We start from the raw sequence: 19,741 nt of genomic DNA on the forward strand, positions 1-19,741 counted from the left end.
CGATCATCGGATTCGGAAGTATTGTCCGTAGCTATCCATACCTGGAAGTACTTAGACCTAAATGCCTATATGGTACCTAATCCAAATTCTAACAAAGCAAACACTGAACCTTGAACAATCGATACTACAAATATTGTAATACATGCGTTATAATTGAGTATCAATGACAAAAGCCAGCGAATTTGCCCTATGCGCAAACAAATGTCGCCAGAGATTATGTAGACTTCGATAAGTGGCGGTGAGTCCGAACTCACATACCCACGTGTGATAACGGGAGATAGGAGTCCGGATCACCCCGAGAGAAAATGGTGGGGTCATGTAGGTACCTTCAATCACAAGTACCCTATGCGATTTAAATAAAGGGAGGAAGTAGAAGAGCAAGTTTAAACATTTTGAATGGGTTGCAACATCTCTTGAGGTGATGTTGCCATGAATTAAACATTCAAGGGTGTTTTGGATGGTTACCTCAACTTCCACACGGCAGGTACAATAGGTACCTAGTACCTGAAGAGCTTTGTGGGGCTAATCCTGGAACTACCCCGTGTTTCCTTTTTCGGCCACTGAATTTCAAGTTTCCTCTTTACAACTTTAAGAGATGTTTGTTTCTAAGATGTTTCTAAGACCAAACACACAACAGCCGGTTGAATAGAGCCTCATTTTATACAGCGATCTACGATGCTACGCATTACATATCGCCCTACCTTGTATAATCGTTTAAATATGATTACGGATATAGTATATTGCCTGTAAATCCTTAGCCAGCATGTTTCCCAATATGGAACATCCAGAACATCCTCTCAAGTCTCTCGAACATGGTTTGTCGCAGCATGTTGCGCTCGACCCTCACCCGGGTAATATCAAACGACAAGTGTCAACTTCATTACTATTTCCTAGTATCATCTTATTAAATAGAAGAGTGCTTCGAGTATATACTTAGGTATTGATATTCTACCTCATATATCACTATTTCGAATTAACTTCGAGTTGCGACTGGTTTATCAATATCAACCTTAGCAAGTTGACATCCTAAGTCGCATTGCTAGCATGGGTTATTACGAAAATAGCTTCTATGCTTTATTGGCCATTTGCGCAGGCCTTCTTGCGTCTCAACCCACGAGGCGGGATGAGTTGAGGAAACTGGCCGATGCTCGCAGACAGGTATCAAGAGATGACAAACACCCCGAAGCGGATTGGTACAAGGTGTACGCCCTCATCATGGGCGCTGACTGGATTCAAGTGCGTTTTACAAGGTCGGTATATCATGATACCATATCAGATTGGCTAATTGAGCTCATCATAGGGACCTTACTTGTACTCCTTATACCGCGATGAACACGGCCTTTCTGAGCGTCTGGTGTCTACTCTATTCGCTACGGGCTTTTTATCGGGTGCCATCAGCGCGTATTTTATCGGTGCTTTAGCGGACAAGCATGGCCGAAAAGCAGTATGCATGGTCTTCTGCCTCCTTTACGCCATGTCTTGCTTTTTTACTGTACTACCAGCTATGCCCCTCCTTTTCTTAGGCCGAATTCTAGGAGGGGTTAGCACAAGCATCCTCTTCAGTGTGTTTGATAGTTGGATGGTGACCAACTTCCGTGAGCGCAAACTCGTTGAAGACGGATGTGATTTGTCCAGGACTTATGCTACCACCAGCATTGTCAGCAGCCTCTCAGCTATTATGAGTGGCATTGTTGGCGAATGGCTTGTCAGGATTACAGGTACTAAGAAAGCCCCATTTCTACTGAGCGCCGGCTTATTGTGGTGTGCGCTCCAACTAATATGGGCTCATTGGGTATGTGATGCTACCTTGAACTCGTTCAACTCTCAACACTGACGAATGAAAAGGTTGAAAATTATGGCGCGAAAGAATCAGAGTCATCGGATAAGTCCAAGAAATCTAATGTTTGGTCGACTCTAAAAAAGCCGTCAATTTTAGTCCTCGGGTTTGCCTCGACCATGTTTGAAGGGTCTATGTATCTCTTCGTCGTCTTTTGGACGCCTGCGATGAAGGCTGTCCAAACATCTGCCGGGGAACTTCCATACGGATACATCTTCTCTAGCTTCATGGCATCCTCGATGGCGGCCGCATTGATATTCAACATCGTCATGCAGAAACGACCATTCAAATATTCCCGGCTTCTTATCGGCATTCTACTTGCTGCCAACTTCTGCTTCGTTAAGCTTGCTGGCCCCAAAACCGAGGACGCTGCCTTCTGGCTCTTTTGCCTTTTTGAGGCCTGTGTCGGTATGTACTGGCCTTGCACTGGCTATCTGAAGGGTCGTCTCGTAGAGGACGATGTTCGCGCCAAAGTTTACAGCATTTTGAGAATTCCGTTGAACATCTTCGTCGTGGTTTCATTGGCTGTTGCCGGCGATAGTAAAAGCTTCATTAAGGTGTTCGCGACATGCTCAATGTTGTTGACTGCATCTTTTGGGGCAGTCTGGGCGGTCAGCTTAAAAGAAAATATGCCTTAAAACGGTCTTTATACGAGAATAACGTTATTCGACACAGATAAAAAAATGATTTCAATTCAAAGATATGAGAAAGTTCTAGGAGTTTAGCTTACTTACCTGCTAAGTTCCGCCGGTGAAATCGCATTAGGAAGAGCCCCCGTGGCTCATATGCGCTGTCATTCAGCGCTCAACGCCCACCCCCCCTCCTCCCTCTCCTACGGTATAATCCAACTAGGTCAGGTTGAATTGATTCGGCTAAATATTGCTGTATAAAACTCCTTACTTTTAGCAAGAGTAGTACGCTTTCGCATAGGCCAAGGTCATATCGAGCCATCTGGCTTCGCGCAACGAGGAGGCTAGAGAGATGATGAGATAGAAAAGACAGAATTCAAATGAAAAATAGGTAATCATCTATTATGAACATGCAAGTCCTAGTTATCTCATATATTAAAATCGAGATAGGGAGACGGGCCTCTCTAGGTACATATTGCCCTATTGCTGATAAGCCCAACCCCTTTCTTCATATATTGTTGGTATCCCCTTTTCTTTTCGGCAGAACAGTGTTCTAAATATTCTTAAACTAGGTACTTATAATCAATTGTTGAGTAGAGGGGATCTAACACCGCACCCCCATGGTCTCTTTGAGAACCTGTATCTAGCATCCTACGATACTCTCAGTCTTGTTGATCAGGGTAGCTAGAGGAGTTGCTAGATAGTCAGGGGATGTATATATATAGCTCGAAAATCGATAATTGTGCTTTACAACTTCTATCTCCAACTTAGTGAATAAAGCCATCTTCTTATACTACCTTCTTATCCCAATAGCTCTCTAAATACGATTTATTTACCTAGTTAGGTATACCTAGACACCTCTATGGCTCATCTCGTACTCACCTCATATGCTCGCTGCGCCGACAATGGCGGATTTTATCAGTTAGGGTGCACTTAGGTAGCCATCTTTAGAACCTCGCAGAGCATGGGAGATGTAAAGCCTACCGGCCGAAGTGAGCTGCCTCTTGGATACCAGGTACTTGAAATTGTCATGTCCCCAATCCACCAATATCTACATTCGTCACTGCAATTTATCAGGCATGTTTAACAACATGTTGGGTCGTAGGTAGGTAGGTATTCGCACATAAAAGTTTTAAGGCCGTAACGTACCTTATGGAATTGTACGATCATATCTCCCACCGCCCTACACGCACTCTACACTCCCCAAATCTTCTCAATAATCAACTCACGCACCAGCCTATCGTAATTGATCTAATTCATTTATAAATAAAGCGGGTAGTACGAATATACGTCAATATAAAATCTTTGGATTTTCATCAATAGTGCCGTAGTCTATATCGCATAGCCTCAGGCAAGGGTTAGATGAGGTTCGCCAACCTAAGTTTAGTTAATACCTAGACTGAACTCGGCTCTATCTTAGCTCAATACGGCGTAGCTTGACGCGATGCTAGCCTGAGGCTATCGCGCATTTGAGGACATAGCCCCGTGGCACTAGGTAAGGGACCACGCGCGTAAACTCCACAGACACCTACGCAACGTCCAACGGGTAAGGAGAGAAAAAAACGTGAAGCCTCAAGCAGTCTCAACCCAACCCATCTTACGTATGCCACGCCATCTACTCTTTTAGACTTTTTTCTTAACCCGTCGCTAAAAATCTCACCGGATCGTAATTCCGACAACCCAACCATCCTTACGCCCTACACGTACATAAAGTATTGGCTTATCGCATACCTATCCAATACGATCCTTTAGACTTTAGTATCACTATCGACACGTACCCCAACCCCATACCTGCGTTGTAATTTTCGCTCTAGATTTCCAACCACGAACCAAATCCGAATCTCAGCCGAAGTAGAAAGGCCGGGGCTGGACTATGTAGTAACACAGGGTGACTCAGGTAAGGATTCCCCCTTTATGCGTATGCGGCTCAGGAACGCCGTAACCGCGAGAAAAGCTCGCAGATTACAGCCCTATCAGACCCCGAGCTGAGATGAGCTGAGCTAAGCTAGGCGAGAAGGAAATTACTTGGCATTTCCAAACAAAGGGGATGTCGTTCGGCTCATTTCCGATCTCACCAAAGAGCTCTGACCAGATAGAGTTCGACGCACATACGCAAAAGTCAACTTTATGTAGCTACCCGTTTGACGGTTACCTAGTATAACGGGATTTAGAGCAAACGACGAAGTTAAAACAACTTCACGTCGTGTTTCACGGAGGCGCAAACATAATTGCTAACTGCAAAACTGTAAAATTTTTTCTACCAGGTGGTATCATGCGTAGCAGCAAAGTCTCAAAGCGTACAAGATCCCTCCAAATCCTATATATGTCACTCATCCACAAACCTTTGTACAGGTTCTCTCGTCTCTTTCGCTCCCTATACATGCAATTAATCGTTTCTCTGACCGAACCCGTTTACCGGAGCACCACATAAATTAGCAGGCTGTCGGACGTCAAGCCCCTTGGTAACCGGGTAACCCGTATGAACCGTTATTATAAGCAATAGTAAGTATATAAAGAGGCGAATCGACTCTCGGAAAGTGGGGGTCGAGTTCGGGTTATGTGCAAGGGATCGTCAAGAAGAACTGAATATAGCCGGTTCATTGAAGTGGAAACCACAGATCGCCGATTCGCCAATGCCGTAAAAGGACGCCAGTTACAAAGTCCAACATAATACGTTTACAGCATGAAAACGACCATGAGGCCGGCAGCCAGCGCGGAGACGCTGAAACCAGTCTTCAAGGCTCCGTTTGTCGTGGCGACCGGTGCGCTGGTGTTAGCAGCGGAAGCGCTGCCACTGGAGCTAGCAGAGGCAGACGCGTTGTTGCCGCTGGAAGTAGCAGTGGACGAAGCAGACGACCCGCTTCCAGAGGTGGCCGAGCCGCTAGCAGTAGCAGAGACGGTGGCAGTCGACAGAGTGCTCTTAGTCTCCGAGGACTTGGTGGCAGATGAAGCTCCACTGGTAGCGGACGACTTAGCGGAGCTGGTAGCGGAAGAGGAGCTACCGCTGGAGGAGCTACCATCACCAGTGATGACGTTGATGCTTCCGTAAGAACCGTCGGAACCAGAGGACCAGCTGTACTTCTCAGCATTCTTAACGCCGTTGCTGTAGTCGGTGATGGTAAGAGTCTTGTAGTGGGCGACGAAGGGAGCCTGGCTGAAGTCGGTTCGGCCGCCAGCCCATTGGGCGGTACCCTCAGGAGAGTCGGGGCCACCGGCGCACCAAGTTCCAAGCTTGATCTGCATGGGAGTCTGGGGGAATCGAGTGCCGGACTTGGCATCGGCATACTTCAGCTCACGAACCTGGTTGCCATTGATGATCCAGCGGACGTAGTCCTTGGTCCAGTCGATGGTGTAGGTGTCGTAGTTGTCCTGGGGGTTGGCAACCGCGTGGTACGCACCACGGTCGAAGGTGGTGGTGTCTCCCTTTCCGAAATAGTTGCTTTGAACCTGGGCCTTGTCGCTACCAATCCATTCCCAGTCGATCTCGTCAAGGTCATCGGATTGCAGCACGAAGCTGGTAACAATACCAGCACCAGGTGCGGCCTGAACCACTAGCTCGACCTTGCCGAAGAAGATATACTTGTTGCTGGTGATAGTGGGGGCGTCGGTCGCCTTGTTGATGGTGAAAACAGCGCCGTTTCCATCGTACTTGAGCGTAGTTCCAGCAGCGTCAGTGAACAGATCGTTTTTGCCCTTGGTGAAGTCAATAGAGACCGAGGTACCCAGAGCAGGATCGTCAGGGCAGGCTTTAATTTGCCATTAGCAATTGGATCTTCGATATCATACACTTTAATTGGGTTATTAGGTAAACTCACTCTTCTTGGTGGGATCGCAAGCAGTTGAAGTCTGAGCAGAGACCATCTGAGTGGCTGCCAAGACCACAGTGGTGGCGGACAAAATCTTGGAGAACATTGTTGTCGATGCTTTTTAGATCTCGCGTATAATTGTCTTTTAGGTATGAACAAGGTAGGGGAGTTAGGATAGAGTGGGAGAGAGGTGGATTATTAAAGGCGAGTATTTATTTAAAAAGTCTGTGTTTAACGAGAGACAGAACCTGTTGGTAATTAACGAAAGAGGGTCTGACCACGCTGTATACGTAAGGTAAGACCAACAGTCGAAGGGGGAATGCGTATTTTTGTGGAAAAACGAAGGTGTGGGAGTAATGAAAAGAAAGGAGAAGTTTGCAGGGAAGAGGGAGCACCTGTGATTTTATTTACGAGCACAACCACCAAGTAACCGGCGCTTTCCAACGACTATCCTTACTCGATCTTACCCGCGGTCCTTCCACTCGTGAAGGCCGAGCCTTCTCGTTTGGGTAGGTACGGTCCCATGCAGGGCCCCTGATTCCCCTGTCTAGGAAAGTCCAGACTCGAATAAATTTCTAGCCATAGGCAGTTAGACCCGAGACGGCCAAGCAGGGAAAGCTCCAAACTTGTGGCTCTGCTGAATCACCTGAGCCAATCAACTGTGACCAAGAGCTGAGAGTCCTAGAGACATGACAAGGGCCATCCCAGGCTGCGCCCCATCATCTCACATCGTGATAATCCCTGCTCGTATCCTAGGGGACATCTTCAAAAGTAGAAAGGTTAGATCATATCACCCCATCCGCCCCATCTCGCTCATCTCAAAGAGCTGTGACGTTGCACGTCCGACAATGTCTACGATTAACCGATGATCGTGACTTTGTTTACTCTATTCTTCTCAAGTTCATGTGGCTCGTGAACAATAGTGGACTTTATTATGATTTTGACAAAGAGAGATCAGAGGAGAAAATGACAGATGACGCACATCGGTATGTATTGCGCGTTTTTGGTACCACTCTGCCGGGCACCGATATTAGGTCAGTGCTGCAGGCTGTTGTGTTACTTGTGTACCTGTTAGAAGTACCTACATGCAGATGCATGCCTAACCACTCTGCTACCTAGTAGTTGAAGCAAATGGCAAATGAAAACACTAGGGGGTAAGAGCTGGCCAAGATGCCAATATTTTCTATAGCCTATCCCGTATGAGACCAGTAATAATATGCTGTGTCGTAAGCCTTTTTGAGTTAGGTGTGCCAATGAGAAAAACCATTAATAACTTCTTGGGAATTGTATGGAAGGTATATTTGAGAAAGAGTCATCTTGGAGTATTAATTTAATGGACCAAACTTGAAGCCTGGGGTTAGATGCCAAGTAAAGGACAACCCATCAGCCCATTGAAGTACATTAACTCTGACCATTAAGCATGAAATCAAGTAGGTACATATTATTGATGTAGGTAAGCACGCAATAATAATGATAATAATCAAGCGCATTTGAAAACTAATATTATTAGCATTTCCTCTCTATCGTTAGGCTGTTTCTAAACATTTTTGGCTCAGGTAAGTAAATAGATAATAGATAAATAAATAAAACACCATGCACTCTAAAATAACCGAACAACCGTTTCCCGGAAACTCGGCAGCAGCCGGTTGACGCCAAACTTTCAACCCGCATAAGGGTATTTTTTTTCTTCAGTGGTGGCTTCTTTTTTGTAATTTATGTCAGGTACAGGCGAAATGCGCCGAAGCAGCAGGGATGGTGGTGCTAATACAAAATCAAACTAAGCGCATGAATAAATTCTGCAAGCCCGAAAGCGTTGGCGCGAACTGCGATTGCCTTCGCCCTCCAAAGGTTACCTCACAGCCCTGGAATCTTCCTACCGCAATAAACACTAGGGATTCTCGTATGGCTGAATAGGCTATCACATCCCGTAGTAGCCAACTAGTACCGGTAGTTGAAACCAATTCGTCAATGTACGCCGACAAGGTGTGGAATTGGCATTACATACCACCTTTCACCAACACGAATGATTGAATGATATTATCATTAAATGTAAACGGTTCAAACTCGGAAACCCTACTAGTTCCACGACAGAGATCATGAGTGGTGCATCAAAGATGATGCATAACGCCCAGCAACCGTCCTACCTGGAATGCTGTACAACAACTACCTACCTACTAGGTAGGTCTATGTACAACAATCAAGTTTTTTAATTGAAACAATCCCAATTGTATCAATTAATCCACTGATTTCATGATTCCTCTGGGCGTTCCCTCAGGAACTGCATCGGCGTGTAGGTCGGTCAACTTCGAAACGCCGTCAGGAGCTAGGAGAAGTCAAAGAGGCTGTGCCCCTTATTGTTTTTTAATATAGAATATGATCGAACTACCTACCGGATTTGTGCGCTTTTTTTCCTTCTTAGCCTTGAATATCCCGAATCTTTAGTTTCTTTGAGTAGGCGACAAAGTGGCTTGGATTTTAGCCACTGGATTAAAAGATGGTATGTAGGTAGGTAACATGCGGCTTACGTCTTGAGATGGCGAAGAATCGTTTGATGGTTGAAGAAAACTTCGTATTCCGCGTTCGCATGACCAATTTTTGACCGTTTAACTCGCTAGTTTCCAGTTAGTGAACACGGTCTCGGAAAGTCCGTCATCATTGGAAATATTTTTTTTCCTTCCTTCTCTAAATTTTACGGGCTGTTTCCGGCGCTTATTTGAACACCATTCTAGGTATTGCTAGCGAATAAGAAACTGGGGAAGGTTACTCTAAAGTCTAACCGCTTTTGCCTGGCGAGACTAGAAATGGACGGGAAGAGCCATGTGTGAACTCTAAATTTAACTTCTTATTGTTTGTGTCCCACCTTCTTGTGTATTCTTAATCAGCCTTACGTAGAGTGGTCTCCCTTTCTTTCCTCCCTTCATTTTCGGATTTTAGAAAATACAAAGAAGGATATCGGAGGGACGGAGAATTACACAATAGTATACTCTCCAACATCGCCTCATAACATATTCCAGTCTTTACCTATTCTTGGATAGGCAGGCAGGCATTGTGCCAACCTAGGTACCTACTTCGTCGAAGCAATTTGGTGTCCTTCTCTGCCTAAACCATGCGGATGCTTGGTTGACCGCCACGTCGTCTCCAGATCTTTTCGATCCGACGTACGGAATACAGCTCAATTATTCGGCCGGTCAAAATCGAGAGGTTGGATGGGAGGACCTCGGAATCCGAGACACAATCTGACATAAGCACTGCCACCAGTATTCAGGCGGGTCTACCCAGATTTAGCATGAATTTCGAGCACGATTCCCACGCGGATGTATTAAAGTATTCTGTCCGACGAGACTACTCAGGGCTGGCTTGTGTTCCTAACGAGATGCTCCTAAAAGCCCTCATTACCCAATTCTCTAGTATGCCCCAACAAGGCTAAGTCATGTTGGCTAAGGGTGAATCGAATTGCGTTCCAAGGTTGTCATTGGTGACCATGGTAGGTATAAGGCTCTCAAGCTAACATCGAGCTATTACTTTTATCCAGGCAAATCAGTCGGCGCCACGCAGTTTCTAAAATAGGGTCCTTCGCTCCTCTAGCTACCGCCCCCGATATCTCACTCCCGTAACGGAGCCGGACCTACGGCCTTGGCAAAAGCGTGAGAGCACTTCCGTCATTCATATTAACCTATACTTGCCTACGTAAGGTGAAATTCAATTACTACGACCCGATGTCGTCAGCGGCGCTCATAAAAGTGCATCAATTATTTAAAGAGATACACCGCAGATAATGTCTTGGTCAGCACACTTTTTCTCCTTGAGTCGGGCTGAGACATTGTTCACGGCACAACATATATTACTCCGGTCACACACACCCTCTTCAAAACGTGATACCTACGTAATTACTAGGTAGGTAGGTATATTCACTATAGGTGAGCGATAGATTCGCAGGTCCTAATTATAAAATGTGGCCGGCCACATTCCCTCACGCGCCAGCTCACAACCTACGCCTTCAATTTCGACGACTCATCCCTAAGTATTCATCTCAGAACAATACCTAGGTTTCAGCCTCTACTTGGTCATTGGAGCCAAAGTTAGCCTTGCAGAACCCTATAATTATTCGGATTGTAAGGTAATAGGCAGAGAGATTATCGTTCAGCCAGGCGTCATAGGACATCGATCCTTCATCGTGACTGATGATCTGATAGCAATCCAGTAGGTGATTAAGCAGAGTATAGACGAGGTTGTATTAACTAAGTCCTGAATAGATCGCTTAATTATAACGAATCCCACAATACTATGCTACAGCAAGCGGGCGCTGGCGATTGGAGAAATTCACTACAGGATATGTCTCGTTTTGAACAGGGTTGTCAGGTGCTGTACTCAGCATGCTGCGAAGAAGGTTAACATCCCAGCGCGTTGTATCGGTCGCATGTAACTTCAGACACACCTTATCTTAACTTCATTATGAGAGGAAGCCCTACACCGTGAGGATACTCCTTCCAGTTACTTGATGCAGCGTCCCGTGACAGCCACCACCTGCAATAGGGAACGAAATCCGAGACCCCTTTATCCCCTTTTCCCCAGATGTCCGGATCCGATGCCTATTATCTGAATCGGTATTTCGAGATGACAGGAATCATGGCTTCTTCCTTTGAACTCAGCCCTCGTGCGCCCAAGTTACGGACTATGATTATGCGCCAGCCAGATTCACTATTTAGGGAAAGGGCACATTTCTGTCCCTTCACCATGTCCTCTTTGTGCCGTTACTATAAAAGGCCCGGGGACTTGGGTCTTCTGAAACGATGCATGAAGCTCTATCAAGCACCTCTAAAATCGAGACAGGATGATACTCACAGCAGCTCTTGCGTTTCTCAACGCACTTGTTTGCCTTGCAGCAGCTAAGTCCGTATAACTACTAGGTACATTCCATATAACGAACGAGCTCTGACTTTTATAGTGCCGCGATAGACGTAACTGTTCCTCGCACCCCTGTGCAAAATGACTATCCACCAAATGGGCCTCAGCTACCAGCTAATCCTCCAGGAAACAAAACCTATGAATACATCGTTGTTGGGTCAGGGGCTGGCGGTTCTCCCCTTGCAGCTCGTTTAGCCCTCGCAGGCCATAGTGGTACGCGTGTTCTATTATCCCCTTATCTCCTTCTCTCCTCCCCAGGTCTTCTCTTAGACTAGCGGCTTGTAAGAGCGGTTACATCTTTCCTGTGATAAAAACGACTGACTCGTGTAAAGTATTACTAATCGACGCTGGAGGCGACTATGGCGCAATACGCGAGGTCGAAGTTCCGTCTCTGTACATCGGGGCATCAGAGAGAAACGAGCTTAATTGGGGATACTTCACACGACATTACACCAACGAAACCCAAACCAAACGTGACAGAAAGCTGACCTACCTAACTCCAAATGGCGAATATTACAGTGGCGTTAACCCCCCAAAGGGCTCGAAGATGCTCGGAAACTATTACCCTCGCGTGGGTGGATTAGGGGGTTGCACAGAACATCTAGCCCTACTAGCCGTTCTGCCAGCAAATGACGACTGGGAGTATATCAAGAATTTAACTGGCGATAAAAATTGGGGTGCAAGGAACATGAGGGGATATTTTAAGATGATGGAGAAGAACCAATACCTCTCCGCTCGGGAAGATGTAACCAAGGCTCACGGGTTTAGTGGATGGCTATCGACTACAATAGAACCCATGGGGCTATTTACACCGGATATTAAAATGGATTCTATTTTTCTATCTGCAGCATCTTCAAGAGGTCTTGACACAAGTGGTCTCCTAAAAAGTATCCAGCAAGCTGTTGGTAGCGTTGCCACGAAAGTGAGTACACAGCCTAAGAAAGGGGGTTGATAAAAGGGGTCGATGAACTAATCCCTTCGAGTAGGTGTTGGCATCAAATTCTACCGCCTCGATCGCAAACAGCCTTTCTAAGGTGCGCCATCCTATTCACACCCCATCCTCTTTCCATTACCCCTGACATACGCGTTCGCATACGCACGACCACTCTGTTCACCCTCCCTTGCTTGGTCGCGGGACTTCCCCTGTACTAACATAGAAGAAAGCTCCTGGCCTATGACATCAACAACAATTCCCCGGATCGCGACAGGAAAGATACGCTCGCACGTATCCCCCTATCCATCAACTCGCCCGATTGGAAACGATCCTCGCCACGCGACTTGGTATATAAGATAGCCACAGCGAAAAACGCTAACGGATCAAAGAAATACCGCCTGGACATCGCGCTTCACACGCTTGCCACAAAAGTAGTCTTCAACACCAAAGGCGCCAAGCCCAAAGCCACCGGAATCGAGTACCTCTACGGCGAAGCGCTCTACCGCGCAGACCCGCGATCCAACAGCACCCACACCGGCACCCCCGGCTCTGTACGCGCATCCCGCGAAGTCATCCTAGCAGGCGGCGCCTTCAACACGCCGCAACTACTAAAGCTCTCCGGCATAGGTCCTGCATCCGAGCTAAAAGCGCACAAAATCCCCCTCGTGAAAAACCTGCCGGGAGTCGGAGGCAACCTGCAAGACAGGTACGAAATCGGGGTATCAGCCGCAGCGCCGCAGAACTTCACGCTGTTCGCAAACTGCACGTTTATTACGACGGCAGACGACCCGTGCTATGCGTCCTGGGCGCACAACGGAAACACCAACTCCAGTAACAGTGTTACTCACAAACCCGTCAACGGCAACGGCAGCGATCCCGCAGTCCTAGCCCGCGGGCCCTACGCAACAAACGGGCTCGCACTCGGTCTCTGGACACGGTCCTCCGTCGCAGGCCGCGTGCACGATCTCTGGGCCGGCGGCGTGCCGGGTTTGTTCCAGGGGTACTTCCCCGGGATGTCGCAGACGGTGGTGACTCCCAGCGCGAAAAACTACTTCACGTGGCTCGTGCTCAAAGCGCATTCGCGGAATAACGGTGGCACCGTGAATCTCACGTCCGCGGACCCGCGGGACACGCCGGAGATCACGTTCCGCAGTTTTGGGGAGGGGAGTGTTCGCGGCGAGGAGCTGGCGAAGCTGGATTTGAAGGCGGCGGTTGAGGGGATGAAGTGGGGGATCAGGGTTTTTGAGAAGGTTAGGGAGGTTGGTGGCGTGGGCGTGGAACGCGTCTGGCCGCCTGAGAGTGTGAGGTCGGATGAGGAGATTGAGGAGTGGGTTAGGGACGAGGCGTGGGGACACCATGCTTCGTGTACTTGTCCCATCGGCGCTGATGGCGACCCGTTGGCGGTTTTGGATGGGCAGTTGAGGGTAAGAGGGGTCGCTGGGTTGAGGGTCGTGGATGCGTCGGCTTTTCCTAAGATTCCGTGAGTTTGCCCCTTTTTGTTTTCACCTACCTACCAATACCGCTATATATGTGTGTATGTGATGCGAGGATTGGGATGCGTTGCTAACTTCAGATGGTAGGGGCACTTTTCCAGCGGTCGCTATTTACCAGCTCGCTTATAAGGCGGCGGAGGATATCCTTGCGGATGCGAGAAGATGAGGCTGCGTTTCTGTGTAGAGTGACGGGTATGGGGCGTGTATACTAGGCAACATGACTGGATGGTATCAGTGGTTTCCTAGATTTTCGTTCTCCTTTCCTTCGACGTCGCTTTTTATCGGTATATTTGGATACCCTAGATACTTGAGCCCACACGAGCGTTTTGTATATTAGGTCATATGCTTTATAGGCGTGGTCTCGATTGTTGAGAAATAAAGCTTTTTGAATGTCTGATAGATCCAGCTGACAAACGCCATTACCTTGTGGAAGTAGACGCCAAGGATGAGGGGTTAAGGAGGCTTGTGAGTAAAGCACTGATGATGCAACGGAGACGGGAAGCTGCAGCTATTCACGATTATCAATTCCTATTCGAGAGTTGTAGGCTTGAACGCCACTGATCACCTCATCTCCCCCCGAAACTCCGATGCACGATTGTGTAGGGTCAAAATAAAGGTAGCATCCATAGGTACATGTACTACTTCGAGAAGTCAAGCCTAGGTATTCTAAGAGCCTATCGAATAAGAGTTATATACAAATTCTCACCATCATTAAAATGCATTAACTTTCGAAATTTGAACCCTTTTAAACATTTCATTAACAAAAATATGTACTGTTCATACAATAGTATGATGATATATGCCGCCTAACCATATCCATAATATGCAGAAGTCCAAGTACAATCCCTCTAAACACCTGCACCTATTCACTATGTACAGGTTCTATATGCGCAGTCTATTCCCCAGCAGCAGCCCGAAGTACGCAATGACCCTGTACGCCGTTCCGATCGCCATCATGATACCTATATTGCGCCAGTTCCAATCGAGACGAAACCCGACCTGCTTTGCAGCCAGGTCCACATTGTACAAGTATCGAAACGGCTCGACCAACTGTCCGAAGTACAGTTCCGCGAGCCAGGTTCCAGGAGACGCCCGCCACAACCACTCCATATGCCAGTCGATAACGCTAGCAAGCGGAGGCGCGGCACCACACAGGATGCCGACGATTAGGCTGATCATGGTAGCGATAAGAGGCGCGTCCTCGCGGCGCACGACCATGCTGATGCAGCTTGCTAGCCCGTAGATGCAGTAGAAGTAGACCAGATTAGCGAGAAATGCGGTGCCCCAGTTAATAATCGGAACCGCTAGAATCAAGAGTAGCGTTGTGAAGTGCATGCATCCGAATACCATGCGCACTAGCACAGACAAGTTCTTTGCGAGGAAATACGCGATGCGCGAGTGTCCTGCTTCGGCCTCTCGGCGGTACAGTAACATCTCCTCGGAGAAGACGCGGACGCCGGGGGCTGCGGCGACAAGACCGATGGCGATAGCGGTTAGGAGCGCGAGTTCGGGGACGGACTTGACGTCTGTTGCGAGCGAGAGCACGTCATATGGCGTGTTGTAAATGCCTGTGAATAAAACACCCTTCTTCGAATTCTGGGCCAGCCCGAGTAGCAGCCCAGCGACAGAGGCGAGACCCATCTCGAAGCAGAAGGCAGTTCTAGTACGCCATTGTTGGAGCATGGCGCGCGAGAAGCAAAGCCATAGCTGCTTGAGACGCGGGGCGCCACGCGTACGCAGAAGTTCTCGGTTCTTGCTGTTGTTCTCAGCGACGGAGGTCCGTGAGTATCGCATCGAGGCATGCTTCTCCTTGATAGAGCTGTTCTCGCGGGACTGCGACCAGTACGATATCAAAGAGTCCTTGGAGATGTCACCGGAGCGCTTGTACGCCCGCCCGTTGCCCGTGACGATGTCGGTCACAACATCGCCGAAGTTGCCGTGCGCAGGGAACTGGAAGCCTACGTTCTCGAAGAAATCCCGGACGCCGGTTTCCGGGCCCTCGTAGATAATCTGCCCGTTGGCTAGTAGAATTAAGTCGTCGAGCATTTCGAAGATTTCCATACGCGGTTGGTGGATGATGACGATGACGGAGATACCGAGGCGCGCGATGGCTTTGAGGGTTCGCATGATGGATGAGGCGGAGGTTGCGTCGAGTCCGCTGGTAGGTTCGTCAAGGAAGATAGCCATGGGCGCCGCAGCCAATTCCATGCCGATGCTGACTCGTTTTCGCTGTCCACCGCTAATCACGGGCTTGCCTACACTACCAACCAAGGAATCTCGCACATGAGACAGTTCCAAGCAGTCGATGACCGAGTTGACGTGAGCCTTGATATCGACATCCTTCCAAGCACGAGGTAAACGTATCCTTGCCGAATGGAGAATATTCTCGTAGACCGTTAGCTCGGGAAGCACAATATCATCTTGCGGAACGTAACCGATGAGCTTCTTGTATTTCTTTATCTTTCCGGGCACATTGTTGATCATGACGGTACCTCCAGTGTTAGTAATTTTACCCATTAGCACGTTGACAAATGTACTCTTTCCAGCTCCAGAACCGCCCATGACCGCAGTTAGAGATCCACGCTCGATGGACCCGGTGACGTCTTGAAGAATCGGTTTGGGGTTTCCTTTAGGTTGAAAGCTCAGGTTAGAATACGCAAACGATAAACCGAACTTTGCGCCGTCTGTTGCTCTTCTCATAGACTCTACGAAGGCCCGTAGTTGGGGTGAGAACTCGGTATCGGGAATATTCAACGAAGAACTACGAGGCGTGGGGAAGTTAAGGGCGGCCTCGAATCCGGTCCATGCATCTCGGGTCGGCATGTAGGTAGCTCGCATCGGGAGCATCTCGTAGTCCGGTTCAAGGGGTTTATAACCGCCCGTTTGCCTGATAAAGGTGCTCTTCGCCCTACTCACGCCACCGATTGTCTGTTCACGACTCCTGAAGAAACGCTTGCGAAGGAAATACCACAGGAATGCGATCGCGAGGAAGAGGTCGGCGAGGATTAAAACGATAACGGGTATGATAAATGTCTCATACGTCGAGCCCTCCGGACACCAGCTTCCAACGCTGCAAGGTGTGGGTGTAGGAGCACCGGGTTGGCAATACGTGCCGGTTGGGCAACGGATCGATTCTGTACCTCCAGAAGATTTCGGGCAATACCACCCTTGCTGACATACCACAGGTTCGAAAGGACCCATTCCTATGTTTCTACCGCCCGTTGAGCATGTAAACCCTGCCAACCTCGCTATTTGACAATCGGTGATGGGAGGACAGAATTGTGGTAATGAATTAACCGTATTATTAGAACCTGGCTCATACATTAGTCTGTCTTCTCGAAGCCTTTGATATCCGAGTATCCCTAGACTTTTGGCTCACATAGAAAACCCTCATTGCACCCATTGGTTTGCCAATCTGCTACTTCCTGGATCGTTATTGGGAATGCTCCGGGTCGCCAACAGGGAGCAGCATCGGTGGGAGTATCATTCCTGCCAATTGCAGCTGATGACCCATAGTAAGAAGTCGAGAATGATGAGTGATTTTGGCCGGTACAAGCTTGATCCCATACGCTAAGTTCGCTGGAGACGACGTCGACCAAGGAGCTCGAGCCGTTATTATACATTAAAGCCTTGCTGGTATCGGGAGTGTTCGAAGCGTCTGATATTCCGAGGCCATCCTGCAGGGTACCACTACCAATGTTGTTGAACCATTTCCCCGTCGTCACTTGGTATACGCCCTGCGTCTGGTTGCCAATACATTCCCAAGCGTTCTCACCGCTGCGTAGATGACTCGTCCCTCGTAGAGCACAGAGGCATGCTTGGGTATCGAGGAAGACCGGTCCCAGTGCCGACTCTTGCGGCAGGAAAGGGTCCTGCGGGATGGCAAGGTCGTTCTGGGTGAGCTGCGACGGCATTCTGGCGATTTCCTTTCTTTACATTTGTTACCTGATGTGCGAAATTCGCTCTATTCGACCGCTTCGACAGTCAGGTACATCCTTGGCATACTTGACGTAAATCAACGCCGGCTTTTGAGCGGCCATGACAGTCTACATAAGGCCCCAGTTCAGCAAGAGCCCTAGGGCCCGTGCTACGCTGCGGCGTTGCGAACTACAAGGAATTTCCTCCATAAGGTAAGGAGTTGAAAGACCTACGGTGGCTGCGCATGAGTGGAAGGATTGTTGGCGCAGGCGAAGTGCTGGGCGTGTGTGGGCGTGTCAGCCTCTGCCCCATTCGACTACGTCAATTGTACCTAGCTCGTCTGTTAGCTAACAGCCCTACGATTCTTTAGCAGCCCTGGAGGCTCTTAGACCTAATGTTACTCTGTAATAGCTTGGCGTATTTGCCGGGCTCGTGGGTGTTTAGGGGAATATGTGGGTATTCGACGCCAATGTTTACTTAGATTGGTCAAAAATCGGTCAAAAAATAAGACGGGAAGTGGACTCGACCATGGGTCTATTGATAACCATTACACTTTTTTCGGACTTCCCTCGAATCAGGGACGACAAGGAGAGCTAGTTTACGGCGTATACAGATTTGCTGTATGTATGTAGGCAAAAGATGACCGCAGCAGAGGGAGAAGGAGAGCGAACCAGGGTCCTAATTCAAAAATAAATCCTTCCATAAAATTCGACAGCTGAAGAGTAAGAGATGTGAGACTGTGTAACTCACTCATGCGGGATGGCGTCAGAAATGTGAAATCTCGTAGATGTAAAAAATGATGTACTATGCAGTAGCCCTAGAAGTGTTGCTGACGCTATTCTGCCACAATAAATCCATTAAATCCCCCCTGTGTCATTAGATCATGATAGAGATTGACAGACTCCCGCCGCTGCGCTACATATTTGTATGTATGTATTTCGCTAGTTACTAGTAGATCGACATCTAGTTTGCGGCGAGGCGATCTACACTATATCAGCTTGTACTTCATCAAATAGAAGAGGAGAGTTACCAGAGCGATACTAATACAGTAAACCTTGGCCATAGCGATTATAGTGCATAGCGATAATTTTATATAGCGATATTTTGTAGGAAACGGTGCGAATTTATATGTAAAATAACGATATTTTTACCATAACGAAATATCGTTATTCTTAAAAAAGTTACCACCTAAATCGTTATGGTAAGGGTATTAATACTTTTATAATGTCCCCATAAATTACCATTTTCAGTAATATTCTAACCTATTTTAGCTTTTATATGAACCCCATTTTGGCCCATTTTGGCCCATCTCGGCCTAGATCCTTCATTTGAGTCAGTGCGTGACACGCTTTACTACTTTAGGAAATTTACCACAACGATAATTTACTATAGCGATATGAAGGTGGTGTTTTTTGGCAATCGTTATGGCCAAGGTTTACTGTATCGCCGATAGGAATTAAACTTAAACATCCCCATAACTGGTCTCCCCTCCGGGTCAAATAAGGTGGCTAACCACACATTTGCATTGGTGTCGCCACGTTGTCTTGCGAAACAAGCAGACAAGTTAGCTCCTTGCTCGAGGTAGACGGTGACAAGATGTCCTCCAAACCCGCAAACACTAACAGCCACTCTATCACTCTGCCACTCTAGAGCTAACTGTATGACTAAGATTAGCACATATCATAAATAGTACTAGCTTTGCAAGTCTCGGCCGCCCTCGGCAGTCCCTTGCATTTGCACTACCGAGCAACTCGTCGACTCTGTTAATTTTGCTGTTGCTAATAATTCGTACGATTGCATATTTCCATTCTTCTTGACCAATGATATGATGGATTCGATTACGAAAGGGTTAGCGATTTAGTCCAAGATTTTTCCCGCCTGCTTGGCTTGACAGGAGCTTCGCGGTTAGCTAACCCCCGAGGGAACTGGTTTCATCCAGTTCGAGAATCGAAATATCTGTGATGCTCCTTCATGATGACACGAGAGATACTTCTATCTTCCAATTCTAGATGGTTCGATCAATTCGACAATATGAGGCGTAGGAACAACTAAACGCTCTCTGTATCGGGCAGATGAACCCACTCGATTTTCTCGCAATTCTTCTCGTCGATGAGCTTACATGCAATCTTAGTGCTCACTCAATTGCGATCTTGGATAAGCGAATTCTTCCAGCCGTATGCCGAAGCGATTGTCCGATTTAAGCAATTTCTCGGTCTACT

The 19,741-nt window shown here is 47.7% G+C and overlaps 4 protein-coding genes across 4 annotated transcripts; 2 read left to right on the top strand and 2 right to left on the bottom strand.

The window, feature by feature from the left end:
• Positions 1–578: 578 nt before the first annotated feature.
• GGS22DRAFT_154369 (DUF791-domain-containing protein) lies at positions 579–2,839 on the top strand. Its single transcript, XM_047960027.1, has 3 exons — positions 579–1,236; positions 1,301–1,792; positions 1,846–2,839. The coding sequence occupies exons 1-3, from the start codon at positions 1,045–1,047 to the stop codon at positions 2,473–2,475; spliced, it is 1,314 nt and encodes a 437-aa protein (XP_047821648.1). The 5' UTR covers positions 579–1,044; the 3' UTR covers positions 2,476–2,839.
• Positions 2,840–4,995: 2,156 nt separating this feature from the next.
• Positions 4,996–6,640, bottom strand: GGS22DRAFT_89504 (glycoside hydrolase family 16 protein). Its single transcript, XM_047968357.1, has 2 exons — positions 6,282–6,640; positions 4,996–6,212 (listed from the first exon to the last, which is right to left on the bottom strand). Exons 1-2 carry the CDS (start codon positions 6,376–6,378, stop codon positions 5,143–5,145), a joined length of 1,167 nt encoding a protein of 388 aa, XP_047821649.1. The 5' UTR covers positions 6,379–6,640; the 3' UTR covers positions 4,996–5,142.
• Positions 6,641–11,103: 4,463 nt separating this feature from the next.
• On the top strand, positions 11,104–13,770 carry GGS22DRAFT_185197 (choline dehydrogenase; the record flags this gene model as incomplete). The annotated part of the gene is made up of 6 exons (XM_047964284.1): positions 11,104–11,162; positions 11,218–11,390; positions 11,510–12,099; positions 12,164–12,211; positions 12,342–13,591; positions 13,692–13,770. The coding sequence occupies 6 exons, from the start codon at positions 11,104–11,106 to the stop codon at positions 13,768–13,770; spliced, it is 2,199 nt and encodes a 732-aa protein (XP_047821650.1).
• Positions 13,771–14,344: 574 nt separating this feature from the next.
• Positions 14,345–17,913, bottom strand: GGS22DRAFT_154385 (uncharacterized protein). Its single transcript, XM_047960028.1, has 2 exons — positions 16,984–17,913; positions 14,345–16,915 (listed from the first exon to the last, which is right to left on the bottom strand). Exons 1-2 carry the CDS (start codon positions 17,516–17,518, stop codon positions 14,487–14,489), a joined length of 2,964 nt encoding a protein of 987 aa, XP_047821651.1. The 5' UTR covers positions 17,519–17,913; the 3' UTR covers positions 14,345–14,486.
• Between the last annotated feature and the right edge of the window lie 1,828 nt (positions 17,914–19,741).

Source organism: Annulohypoxylon maeteangense (assembly GCF_022496945.1).
Source record: "Annulohypoxylon maeteangense strain CBS 123835 unplaced genomic scaffold GGS22scaffold_3, whole genome shotgun sequence".
NCBI classification, from domain to species: Eukaryota; Fungi; Ascomycota; class Sordariomycetes; order Xylariales; family Hypoxylaceae; genus Annulohypoxylon; species Annulohypoxylon maeteangense.

Excerpts from the sequence above, each read along its gene's own strand:
- GGS22DRAFT_154369 (XM_047960027.1), top strand. The coding sequence starts at position 1,045 with ATGGGTTATTACGAAAATAGCTTCTATGCTTTATTGGCCATTTGCGCA. Across the intron at positions 1,237-1,300 it reads TGGGCGCTGACTGGATTCAA|GGACCTTACTTGTACTCCTT; the intron begins GTGCGTTTTACA and ends AGCTCATCATAG. Across the intron at positions 1,793-1,845 it reads AACTAATATGGGCTCATTGG|GTTGAAAATTATGGCGCGAA; the intron begins GTATGTGATGCT and ends ACGAATGAAAAG.
- GGS22DRAFT_89504 (XM_047968357.1), bottom strand. The coding sequence starts at position 6,378 with ATGTTCTCCAAGATTTTGTCCGCCACCACTGTGGTCTTGGCAGCCACT. Across the intron at positions 6,213-6,281 it reads TTGCGATCCCACCAAGAAGA|CCTGCCCTGACGATCCTGCT; the intron begins GTGAGTTTACCT and ends GGCAAATTAAAG.
- GGS22DRAFT_154385 (XM_047960028.1), bottom strand. The coding sequence starts at position 17,518 with ATGCCGTCGCAGCTCACCCAGAACGACCTTGCCATCCCGCAGGACCCT. Across the intron at positions 16,916-16,983 it reads GTGCAATGAGGGTTTTCTAT|GTTCTAATAATACGGTTAAT; the intron begins GTGAGCCAAAAG and ends TGTATGAGCCAG.